The following is a 13,001-nucleotide window of genomic DNA, read 5'->3' as shown; positions in this document are numbered from 1 at the left end:
CAGTGGCTTAAAAAAAAACCCCAACTTGGTCCAAAGCTGTAAAACAGAATAAAGAGAAGGAAGGATGGACAGTAACAGAACCACAATAATTTCAGACTGGACAGCTCTGGGAGAAGCCCAGTTTTGGTGGCTAATTCCTCACACCAGATATACAGCAACCTGAAAAACACAGATCCTTTGTTGCTGTTAGGATGGTGTTCCTGGTAATTGAAGCTCGGTGGGGTCTGACTCTTCGTTGTTTTAAATGTGATAAATTTCTCTCCTGGGCTGATCCTGATCCCAGCATCCTTTAATCCTGTAGAAATCAAGACTTCTGCTTTCTCTAGTACCTCACATGACTTGACTACACTAACTGGGCCACCCCATGGCCAAAGCAGGAGTGGGACCTGCACTTCCAGAACAAGAGAGCACTGAGTGTCAAGATGAAACAACCATCCATGACCAGCTATGACAAAAACCTGCATGCTGACATGGCAGAGCTGTGCATGTGCTGAATCCCCCAGCCACCCCAGTCCTTGGGAGAGGCTACTGGCTATTTTGTGTTTCAGTTGTTCCAAATGACTTCCAAAGCCCATGTGGAGGTGCCTCCAGCACCACCCCACTCCTGAAGCACAACCCTTGGCAAAGCACCAAATTTTCAGCCTTTGGAATAGAAGCTGCTTGTTTCCCAAAACAAGGAAGCACTGTGGCTCCTGCAGACCATTGTCCCCAGCCAGCAGGGCTCACCTGGAGGTAGATGGCTGCCTCTTGGTAGTTCATCTCCCAGTTGTGGCGGGCAGAGCTCTGCTGGGCACAGCACTCCCTGGCTGCAGGGCTGGAGGCATCGTTCACAACGTCATAGCTGCCTCCATCTGCACCAGAGAAACACAGAGGGACATCAGGAATGCTGGGATGGAGCAGGAAACCCTGGGATCACACAAGGTATGGTTCACAATGTCACAGCTGCCTCCATCTGCACCAGAGAGGGACATCAGGGATGCTGGGATGGAGCAGGAGGTTCTGGGATCATACACAGGCATCATTCACAATGTCATAGCTGCCTCCATCTGCACCAGAGAAAGAGAGGGACCATCAGAGAAGCTGTGATGGAGCAGGAGGCTCTGGGATCACACACAGGCAGAGTAGCTGGGAAAGTGGCAGCTGCACACTGACAAATTGACTCCTGGCAGGCAGGAGCTTTAAAGACACACTCAAAGCCAGCACTTCCACACGGGAATGCTCCTGGAAGATCATCAAAAGAGACAGCTTCCCATTCAGTGCAGCAGCAGCTCTCCTGGCTCACAGGTGTGTGCTGTCATGCCTGAAGCTTGCTCTCAGCATCAGGAGCCATCAGCAGGCAGCTTACAGCCAGCAGCCTCCCAGGATGCCCAGCCCAGTGAAGAAAAGAGGGTTTGCTGAAGGAGCAAGAAGCTTTAGCACATGTGCTTGGAGCAGAGGCCGTGGAAGGATGGACACAGCACTGCCCCTGCCACAGGGAATGATGCCAGGAGAGGGGCTGTCAGTACTCTGAGCAGAAAGCCCCATTTCTCACATTTCAGAGGCACTAAATAACACATCTTCACAATACTCTGAGGTGCTGGTAAGTACCAACACCCCTCTGATGCAAACAAACCACAAGATGAATTTTCTGTTCACGCTCCACACATTAATTCTGAAATTTCTGAGAGCCTGTCCTTCTCACCAGCAAAGAACTATAGAACAATGCCTCATTGAACATTTGAATCAGATTCTGTAAGTAAACATTTTGTTTTAAAAAAAACCCCAGAACAATTCAATTGCAAAAAAGCAACTCCCAAGCAGAGCTACAGATACACAGTGCCCTTCCCATGGGAGAGTTACACAGGGCATGTATGTGAAGTCCAAAATAATTGCCATTTTTGCATTCTGCAGCCTCAGTGCTATTAGGACAGATGAAAACAAAGCAAGAAGACAATTACTGTACAAAAAGGGTTTCTTCTGTACAAACTTGGTTTCTTCTTCTGGGACTGGGAGTTTTATTTTACCTTTGTCAAAGAACATTGAGCAGAGAGCCCAGAGCAGTGAGATCTACTTAGGGCCTGTGGTGGAGCTAGCCACACTCTCAGCTCTCCAGAGTTTCAAACATTTCCCCCATCACATGGCTGCTCCTGCTCTCAGAAGAGACTTCCCTCCTCCAGTGCCTCATGTTCCCAAAGTGGGTACATGTAAAACTGAGCTTGCCAGCACAGCAGTGCTGATTTCCCCCTTTTTTTATGAGCACAGGAGCTGTGGTGTGGCAGCTCCTTCTCTCTGAGTGTTCCAAGTTGTTATCTGAGAGTGGGCAAAAAGCACCAGGAGGTTCTTTTCCCCTCTCATGACAGCCTGCTGAAGATTTGCTGTGACAAAATAATCCTTGGTGAATTACTGATTCAGTCTCTCCAGAACACCCTCTGGAGTGGAGAGGGAGCCCATGCCAAAAACTCTGCACCAGCCAAGAGAAATGGCACCATGTGCTCCTGGCAGAGAAATGGAGTGGGAAGAAACCAGAGCCCCTTCACCAGAGCACAGCCACAGCTGCCTCTCCCACCCCCAAATCAAATCAAGATAACATTTCCCTGGGGTTTGTGAAGACCTTCCAGATTGCACACTCAGGTTGCAGAGCATTCTGCAGCACGAAGCCTGTTTCTCTTCCTTGCTTCCCCCACACCCTTAAAATACCACTCAAAATCTGGACAAATGTTTGAATGAGGCCGGTTCCTCCCCCACAGCCCTTGATTTAGCACAGATCTTGAAAAAAAACTGAATGATGGAGTTTTTATTTATCCATGGAGCTGGAATGGCAGCCTTCTGGTTTGTCTGCTTTTTAACTAAGAGATGACAGCCATATGCAAAAATCAGAAGCGTTATATAGCAAGCTCTAAAAAGTTCTTAAATGTTATTATTTACAGAGCTTCTGCTGGGGATGTGTCTTCAAAAAGACAGACTCCCTCAAACTGCATCCTGAGAGCAAAACCTTTTCACATTTGGTGCTTGACAGTTACAGGAATATCTCTCATCAGAACCTGGACTCTACGTTACAGAGTATATAAAATTTAAGAGAATCAAAACAGCAAAGGTTTGTAGCATTAACCTAAACACCAACACATTGGACCCTGCCAAAAGATGCCAAAATCACCTTTAACCCTGAAGCAGCTCTTTTGCAAAAATTTACCTGTCTGGAAAGGATCACACTAGGAAAAGACACACCCCAGCAAAAACCCCAGGATCCCGCTCTGTGCTGTCCCAGCTCTGAGACCAAGGCTGCAAACACAGAACAGCACTCAGAGATGCAAATCAGAACCAAAACCCAGCTCTAGGAATCAAGATGCTTCCCTGCTGTCTAAACCAGACAACAGAAAAAGCACTGGAGCGCTCCAGTGGGGAGCTGCATTTTGTGGATCAGCTCCCTCCCCATCAGGTACCAGAAGGTTGATCTAGCATCCCCGAGGCAACAGCATCATCTGGGTCATAAATAATAATAAAAATAATAATAAATTTGAAGAGCAGCCCTCTGACTGTGTGCTTGGCAGCCCTCCAGCGAGCTAATTTCCTCAGCTGCTCCCATGATAACAATGACACAGACTAATGCAAGCCGGGCTCGGCTCGTGCTGCACCACATCCCCGCCGGCGTTTACCATCAGTATGGAGCTCAATGAGATAGGAGGATCTCTCCACAGGGCTCCCGGACTCCTCCGAGTAGATGGCAGGCAGCTCTCTCCACTGCATGGCAGCCGCCGGCGCTCGCAGCTCCCCTCCCTTCCCAAAGCCGCTCCCGGATTTCGCGGCTCCCTCGAGGGAAAGCTCCGCGCACAAGGCTCGGCTGTGCAGAAACCAGCAGCTTCTCCCCTCCCCTCCCCTGCGGGGAAGGTGGCTCGGAGCTCAGGGAGATCCTTTCCCTGGCTCTTTCCCAGGGCGAGGTTTTGGAAGGAGCTGCCAGGCACACGCGTGCTGCCGGAGCGCCGATTCGTGTGCTGCGCTCTCGTGTTCTGGCATTTAGCACAACTTGCTCACCAGCAAGCGCGATGAGCTCAAGGGAGAGGAGGCAAAGTGCTGAGCAGGCACAGCAAGGGATATCCAGCACAGAAAAAAACAAAAAACAAAAAAAAAAAAAAAGGAGAAAGAAAGAAAGAAAGAGGAGATTTTGTGAAGTTCGCGGCGCAAGGGGCACGCCAAAGGAAGTGAACTGGGCTGGTCACAGATGGCAAAGCTTCCTTCCTTACACTTGTGTAACTTATCCCAGTCATTCCCTGAAAAGAGAGAGAGGGAGGGAGGCAGGGAAAAAAAGAAAAGAAGGGAGAAAAAAAAGAGAAAAAATAAAAGAAAAAGCAAAACCAGCTGTCTGTTTCCACAAGGCATCCGGAACGAGGCTGCCGGGACTCCAGCGCTTCCATTCAGTGCAGCGGAGCATGCTCCTGTGTAAATAGTTTCCATATGTCATCATTACAATAAAAAACAAAAAAACAAGGAAGAAAGAGAAGGAGCGTAAACTTTCCAGAGCCCAAACCTCTCCCTCTGCAAAACAAATTCCCTGCTTAGGGGAAGGAAAAACTCTCCATGGGCTGAGAGCAAACAAACTCCTCTCATTTGGAGGAGTTCATACAGCCATGGGGGATCTCCAGGGCAGAGCTGAGAGGAGAATAAGGGACAGAAAACATCCACAGGAGGCTGGGATAAATCACCTTTCCCAAGCAGCTATTATATATCAAACTGAAGTCACTCTGGAATTCCATTTTGGTGTCTGCACTTCTTTAAATACATAATAAATTTTAAAAAATTCCAGCAAACTACTACAAATTGAAAGAGTTATAAACCAACCTACAGGGCAGCTCTTCCATTTGCCTCAGAACTCCCTCGGCGTGGCTCTTATTAGCCAGTTTGCCAGATGTTGTTTTCCAGATAGCACACACTTTTTATGGATGCACTGAAACAGCCTGAGATTCCCAAACTGGCTCCAAAGCCTGTGCTGGACTTACCAGGGCTTTCCTCTAAATGGCTGAGGATGGTTTGGAGGTTAGCTTCCATTCCTGCCCAGATATTGCTATTTTAGCAAGTGCTGTGATGACAGAACACTGCAGAACATGTGAAGACTGAAGTGACTCAAATCAGAAAAAAACATCCTTATTCTGTCATTCATACTGCTCACACATCACGTGTGGAGTCAGTGCAAGATGCAATAGGCAAGTTGCTCCAGTGAGTTCCATGTGTGAGTGACATTTCTCTTGACAGGCAAAAAAAGAAATGCTGAGGACACACGGACACACCTTCATTCACATGGCCTTGCAACTCACCAAAAGAGGGAGGAGGAAGGAAAGCATCACCTCCTGCACTGGGGAAAGGTCAGCCTGTCCAGGGCACATGGTCTGGGCAGCTCCAGCCTCCAGTGTGTTCAAGTGTTCAGGGCTGGATGGGGTTTGGAACAACCTGTTCTAGTGGAGTGTGTCTGCTCCTTCCCATCCAAAGCATTCAATGATTTTACCATTCCACCATTCAGCTGGAGCCATTTTTTTCAGGCTTTGCATTCCTCATTGCCATAACCCCCTCTATTTCTCACACCCTCCATCCTCACTGGATCTGTAATTCCCAAACTCAGCCACAGAGCCCAAGCTTTACAAACATAACCAGGCATCCCACAGCACTGAACATGAGCTCGTGGAAGAAGGCAGATCCCAGCAGGATCAAAAGCCTCCTGGTGTTCCTGGATCTCCTGAACTCACATCCAAGACCTGTCCCAGAGCAGGATTCCTGAGCTGGCTAAGGTTCCTGGCTGTCTCAGTGACATTGCTCCTGAGGCTGTGCTGAGAATGGATGAGGAGAAGGAGAAGAAGGAGGAAGGAGAAAGGAGCAAATCCATAAAAAAACCATGGAAACAAGGTAGATGCCCACCCTTCCTCAACACAATCTGTGCAGGCATCTTCAGTCCCAAAGCCAAGATTTTAGTCAGGTATTGGAGTTGTCCCAGCACCAGTGATGGCATTTTCCTTTCCAAAGGCTGACAGGCCATGTAGCCTCACCTCCAGAGGATTAACTTTCCCTCCCTCCCCAAGGAGGCTGATAGGAAACTGCTCCTTCCAAGCACTGAGGCACAAACACACGGGCACTCATCTCTTCAAGGCCAGGCTCACCTACCTGGCAGAAAAAAAGCTGGAAGCTGCCTGGAAAGCACAGCTGGTCTGGCTCTTGGCCACACATCTCAGAGGTGAGACAGACAGACAGACAGACAGGGAAATCACTGCCTTTGCTGTCTGGTTGCCAGCTCAGTGCCGTGCCAACAGGAGCATGGCACCGCTGCTCTGTGTAGCCCAAAATGTCTCGGTGCCTGTCCTGTTCCAGGGGACACTGTGGGAAGGAACAGAACAGCCGTGGGGAAGTCTAAACAATTTGCTGTCAGTTTGTTGCCTAGGAAAAAAGGGCATCTCCAACAGAGAGCAGTGCCAAGCCCTTCTGCTACAAGAGAAATAATCTACTTCGGAATATTTCCAGCCAGCGTAACTGAGTCATGCTCCTCCTCGGAGACAAGGGCACAGCAGAAACATATGCAAAGGCCTGGGGGCTCTTTGTGTTACTGTATTCTCACAGCACTCCCTTGCTGTGAAGCTCAACAAATAAAGTCACTTCAGCTTCCTATTTAACACAGGAAAGATTTTTTAAAAAATACGGATGTTGCCGCTTCCTGTTAGTGGTAAAAGGCGACTCGACTCGAGGATGCAGAGCTCCTCCAGCACCAACACAAGCTCACATCATGCCTCCATCACCACGGGGAGCTGAACCCTGCTGAAGGAGGAGCAGATGTCCCTCAGCATGGTAAGTCACATTTTATATATCACTGCCTCTCCTCAGTCTCTGGAAGACAGCTTACGCCCAGCGCTGTTTAATTAGGGGAGCGCTGCATCCTTGCTAACATCTGCACTGCACACATGTAAAACCCCCAGAGCACAGGCTGAACACGGGGCCAGCAGAGCCAAAGTGTGCTAGGAAATGGTTCAGCCCCAGCAGAAAGCCTGGCTCCATCCAGCTCTGAGTGAGGCTGAGCCAGTTAACCCTTCGCTCTGTGGCTCGGGAGAAGAGCCACGGTGATTCACTCGGATATTCACTTCCTGCACCACCCTCCTGGGGACACAGACATTTGGAACGAACAACCAGAAGGAAAAATAAAATTAAAGACTTCCAGGAAAATAAGGAAGAGGATCATTTTACCCATCTGGTTGGAGATCCTCATCTGTGCAGTTCACTGCCTCGTCTCCCCAGGACACCTGCTCTCCTCTGATCTCAGCCCTGAGTCACTCTGACTTCTTTTTTTTTTCTCCTCTTGAAATATTATGTGGGAAGTTTTGGCCAGGAACTGGGATAACTTTCACTCCTGAATTAACAGCAGCAAGAGGCAGAGGGGCAGATCCCTCCTTTCTGAGATGTTTGGGATCCATAATTAGGTTAGCAAGACTTCAGGGGCTGAAGATGAACTGACAGATAAAAACCACCCTCTGTCTAAGCCCTGTTCCACAAAGCTACCTCCTGACAGATGTGGGATTAAATCCTCCTGCATCTGAGAGTCCAGGAAATATCACAGGGAGAGCTGGAACCAGGCACTCCTTCAATGTAAGACTGGGGAGCACAGGAATTCCTGCTTCTTAACAGAGCTGCAAAGTCCAATCCAAAGCATTCTTATTCAGCAGAAGTCCCACAAAATGAAAGGTTGCATTAGGAAGCTATAATTAAGAATCTCACTTGTGTCAAGCCAAATTGCTGCCAGCTTCATATCCTTTATTTCTTATCTTAACAAATGAACCACAACACCACAAAAAGGAGAAGCCAAAGCCACAACAGAAGGATCACCTACAACTCACATTATCCATCCTTTCAGCAGCCAATATGCTCCAAACCCTCATCAGTCTGATCGTATCACAGCAACAAAGGCTTTACACACACTGAGATAAAATTATCCCAGAACTGGAATCAAATATCTGAGTCACTGAGGGGCTCTATGCAACAGCTAATGAATGGAAAAAAACAATTGGAAACAGTTAAGGTTTTGCTGAACAGAACCAAAAAGGGAAAATAGAAAAGAAAACTCTGCCTAAGGCAGAGAGAGAGGCCAGACATGAAATACACACACACATACACATTTTTAATTCATAATTTTTGAGGAAGTAATGGAAGGAGACAATATCAGAGTCCCTCAGCTATAGCATTTCTTTAACATATCCTGTTACACAGAGGAATTTCCTCTTTTTGTTCCAAAAAGGCCAACCAGTGTCTCCAGCTTTGAACACATTAAAGATCTGCTTTGGCTCTGGTAACAACACAATGTCAGCAGTTTGAGAGCACGTTCCTCATTTCAATTCTCCAAAGCAGAGCCTTTGGATTTCCCTGATGCACTTTGGAAAGATGTTTGATTAAGCTGCAATCTGGCCTTTTTAACGAGAGCAGTGTGCTGCCAGGACTGACTGCCAGCTCCAGCCACCAGGGCTCTCCAGGGAAGTCACAAAGTCAGCACTGGCAAGCACAGAGGAAGCTCTTCCCTTTGGGAGAAACCAGGAATAATTTGGGTAACAAACCTCCAGCATGGCCAAAGCAGCACTAGAATTAGAAGGCAATGATAAGGTATGTGCCTTACTGACCTTTTTTTTTCCCTGAGGAAAAAGGGCTAGCAGGAAAACGACATAAATTTAAAAGTTAAATAACAAACTCTCAACATCTTACCACGACAGGCTGAGACCAATTAAAGTTATTTGTTGTGGTGCAGCAATGATAAGGAGGCAATTGTGTTTTGCAGTGTTAGAACATGACTCCACCACACTGATTCCTCTGAAATCCAACACTGCCACATCTCCTTTGCCTTGTCCTTCAGACAGGAAAGGGAAGCTGCCAACTTCAGAGGAAGACACGTGTAAAGGAGCAGGGAAAAGCCCAGCCCCAAGTGCTGGAGCTGTTCTCCATTAGGAAAAAAGGCTCCTGCACATTTGGTGGAAACCACTGCTGGCAGGAACTGGAGTTTGCATTTAATGGCTGGAGAGGAAGGAAGGAGTTAAACATTAATGTGACATCTGCTAAACACTGATTTTCCCTCAGCTGGTCCTTACTTCAAGTCCTACAGCCCTCACACAGAACCACACCTTCAGAAAATGGACAGCTTTCACTTCAAAAGTCTTCCACACACAAAAAAATTGTTCTTTGAATCCAGATTTTAGAAGAGCTACTGCTGATTTCCCATTGTTTTGCCTGGAAATCTTGGCTGGCTGGCCTGCAACCTCCTGCCTGGTGCAAAACACCTTCTGGGGCTGGGAGAAAGTCACTCTCACAGCCATGTACAGACTGCCTCAGCTGCTGCCTTAAAATCAAAAGTCATCTGCTGATTTTTAAATGCCAGCCTTTAGAATCAGCTGTTTAATCTCTGTTTGCTGTGGGGATGGAAGAACAGGCCATACAATGACTGTGTCATCTGGCTTTTCAGCAAATATAGGACACATTCAGTATTTCTTGAGCTTCCCTGTAGCACTATTGTTAAACCCTGAACTTCTGACAGGCTGCAATCATTTAATATGTTTTTTTATTTCTCAAGTCCTTTAGAGCACCTTTAACTCTGCTGACCACATTTCTCTTCAGGATTTTCCTCCATGCCCAGGTGGAGGAAAATTCCTTTATTTGATATAAATTCCTTCATTTGATATAAATTTATCTACATATCCCTATATCTTATGTGTTAGCCAGCCCAGGCATACTGGCACTGTGATTTTTTGCTGCCTCTCCAACAGCTTTAAAGTTTCCATGAACACTTCTGTTTTCTGTACATTTGTGCTGCCTCAAAGTATAGAAAATTTTGAATGCTTAAGTTTTCTCCTTTGCAGCCACTACAGATAAGGCTGTCACCAGCCTTGTATTTGAAAGGAAAAGGCTTTGACTTGGTCACTTCACCCCTCTGACCCAAATGTCAACATTTTCCTCAGTGCTCCCACTTAGGGATTGATCACTTAGTCCTAATTCTACAGGTATTTCTTCATTTGGTTAGACCAGGAACATATTTGTGCATTCTAGTGAAATCCACTTTGCTTTTGTGCCATAAACTTTCCCGAATCTGTGGGGGATAGTGAAAATGCTCTCTCTCTGCAAAATGGTTATAGCTGGAATAAAACACAGGCATTCCCAAGTGACAATACAGAAACACACACATTAGGTGAAAAACACAAGTGTAGCTGAGATGTCCAGCCCCACAGAACCAGGGGGTTTAACACAGCTGTGCACAGAGATACACCCTCAATTTTCTAAACACATAAACATCCCAAATCCCCACACATAAGCAGAAGAAAAGCCTTTTGTTCCAAACAGACATCACCAGATCGTGGCTGTAAAAGCAGCACAGGATGCTCCAAACCAGCACAGGATGCTCCAGACCCCCAGAGCATGATTCAAACCACAGCAGTGTCCTCTTGCAGTGCTCAGGATGTGTCCCCAAGGCCAGGGGGCCGCTGTGACTGATCACCAGCCCAGCTCTGCTGTCCCTGTCCCCCAGGGGAGGCTCAGGTGCCCGAGACCCTGCGGAACCGCTCAGGGCGAGCAGATGGCCCCGACCCCAACGCTGCTCCTGCAGCTCCCCATAAAGAAAGCAGCCATGTGAAACCCAGCCTTCTTCTCCACATGCAAAAAGCAATTATGCTAAAGACACAGAGAGAGCCCTGCGAGGTCCAGATCAAAAGCCAGAGACACGGGAGGCAGGAGAAGAGACCCATCTAATTCACCGCGCTTTCCCCAGCTCAAGGATCAGAAATGGAGCGTTCTGGCTCATAAATTCTACTTCCAGCAAATTCAAGCCTAAATCCCCTGAAGGCAATAAGGAAAAGGCAATCAACAACAACTCTAACCACTTCACAGATGCTCCTGTTTAGTTTATACAGCACTTCTTACAGCACTGAAATGGGTAAAATGGGATTTCAACGCAGGGGGGCTGACGGCAGCAGGCAGGATTCCTCAGTGAAGATACCAAGGGCAAAGGAAGTTCTGAGAAGCATCATATTGGTTATGATGAGTGAACTCAGCGTGCTCAGCCTTTGCTCATTTTAATCTGCCAGTACGCAGGCTTGGCTCAACTGAACATCCTGCATCTACAGTGCCTTAAAAATCCACAGGAGCCACAAAATGAGGGGGGAAACGAACAAACCCATGCGTTCCCTGGGAAGCCATGAAAAAACTAATCACTATTTGTTTCCAACTGTTGTTCCGCTTCCTGAGCCAAATGTTTCCAAGTCAGCTGTGGTGGCTGAGGAGTGACCGGTTCGAGCTGGAAAGTTGTCAATTTAAAATTGCAGCTCCAACACTTTCAAACTCCTTAACATCTTTTATAATTCCAGGACCACCTGTTCAAAAAAGCAGAGCCCTCTGATGACACGACACGTGCCCTTATCACACATTTCCCAATGAAAGCAGTCAGCTGAGGGAGGAAACACCTAAGACTAGCCTGTTTTATCAGCCTAAAAAGATGAGAGTTGTGCTGGAGAAGAGATACACAAAGGGGCTCCCAACCTCAAAGCATCAAGGTCATCAGTCCCACTTTCAGGAAGGGAATGTGGAGCTTCCAGACCCCTTGTCCCACTCTGCAGTATCCCCCCTGGATTTACAGTGTGAGATGATCTCCATCCCCACTGCTCCAGGAGATGACAAAGGAGAAAGAACCATTCGACTCCAGGATAATGGAACACTAACCCAAGTCTTCTCTACCTTGTAGACACAGTTACCAGCTCAGATTTGAACAGCATGGGGCATTCAAGACAAAAATCACTGGGATTTTTCTTTTTTTTCGCTGCGTGAAAGAGTCAACAGTGCTAAGATTCTGTTTGACAGAGCATCCTACTGTGAGACACACAACGTGTGCATTGTGCAAACTGCTCTCCTGCAGAGCTCAGAAAACAAGGCAGGCTTGGAAAAAATACCCACAGTGACTGCAGCCCTCCATACCTCCTGGTACTTCACTGTGCTTGGGGCTCTTCCTCTGCAGGCTCACAGAGCCACGGTGAGAATGTCTCCACACAAATGCTTGGGAGTTTTGGGCAGCACAGGGCTCTTTCTCATGAAAGAAAGGCAACAGCTCTACCCAAGTATTAAACACAGCCCTGCCTTAAAACCTGGATTCTCAGGACAAGGACATTCTCTGATAGTTCAGAGCAGAAACATGTTTTTCACTGTTTCTAACATCATAGCAAAAGATCCCAACATCTCCTAAAAAGCAGCATTTCCCTCCTTCCTCTGAGCTTACAGAGCTCATCACCCAGGGAAACGAATTGTACTGAAGGAGAAAACAATAATCTCCTTATGTTTTGGCTGTTCGTCTCCCTTTCCAAGATTTTCACCCCTCACTCATCTCAGAGGCAGTTTTGCTTTGCTTTGCTTGCTTAAAACATTCATTTAAAGTCATCTAGGCCAGGAAAGGATTAGAGGAGCCCTGGCAGAAGTTGCAGAATGCAAGGCTGTTAGGTCAGAGAAATGAGACTTTCAGAGGCATAACCAACAATCCTCCAGAAAACCACCACTTGGGCTTTGGAAAAAATCCCTCTCTCTATAAATTTTAAGCAGGTGCATATTAAGAAAAATGAATCATGCACAGCAATGCAAAGCAGCACCTCCTCATAACAAAGGAATGAAGTGAAGCCTACCTGTCCACTCCCACCAGGAGTAATCAGCACTTCCCAGGTGAGATTGTGACCTACAGTGGCATTACCTGACTTACCCCAGGTGCAAGGAGGAGCTGCTCCAGCAGCAGAACCAGACTGCTCCCCAAAATGGGATCCCAGTCCTGTGCTCTGGCCCTGTTTCACCTCTAAAGGCAGCAGCAGAAGCACTGCTGCTGGAACTAATTAAAGGCAAATTGGTAGAACTAGGGGCCATGACGTGAGAAAATATCCTGCAAAGCATCCAAGAAAGCCACCAGATAATCCAAAAGGCTGTTTAAGAGCCTGGCTGTCAGAAATCCTGGAACCTGCCAGGTCCAATGCAAGCAGTTGCTTGTTCCCTCGTCCCCT

The 13,001-nt window shown here is 47.3% G+C and overlaps 1 protein-coding gene across 3 annotated transcripts in view; it reads right to left on the bottom strand.

Moving 5' to 3' along the window:
- The window catches only part of TPCN1 (two pore segment channel 1), a 40,388-nt gene that overhangs the window by 21,893 nt on the left and 5,494 nt on the right, over positions 1-13,001 (bottom strand). For 2 of the 3 annotated variants that reach the window (XM_079323108.1, XM_079323109.1), the window contains exon 3: positions 727-851. In XM_079323108.1, the coding sequence (XP_079179234.1) occupies positions 727-851 (125 nt within the window). Of the gene's footprint in view, positions 1-726; positions 852-3,632; positions 4,365-13,001 lie in introns of those variants that run through there. The other variant, XM_079323110.1, reaches the window with a different exon arrangement.

The sequence above is a fragment of the Erithacus rubecula genome (genome assembly GCF_903797595.1).
Source record: "Erithacus rubecula genome assembly, chromosome: 19".
Taxonomy (NCBI): Eukaryota; Metazoa; Chordata; class Aves; order Passeriformes; family Muscicapidae; genus Erithacus; species Erithacus rubecula.
This window is presented reverse-complemented; position numbering and strand designations above follow the sequence as displayed.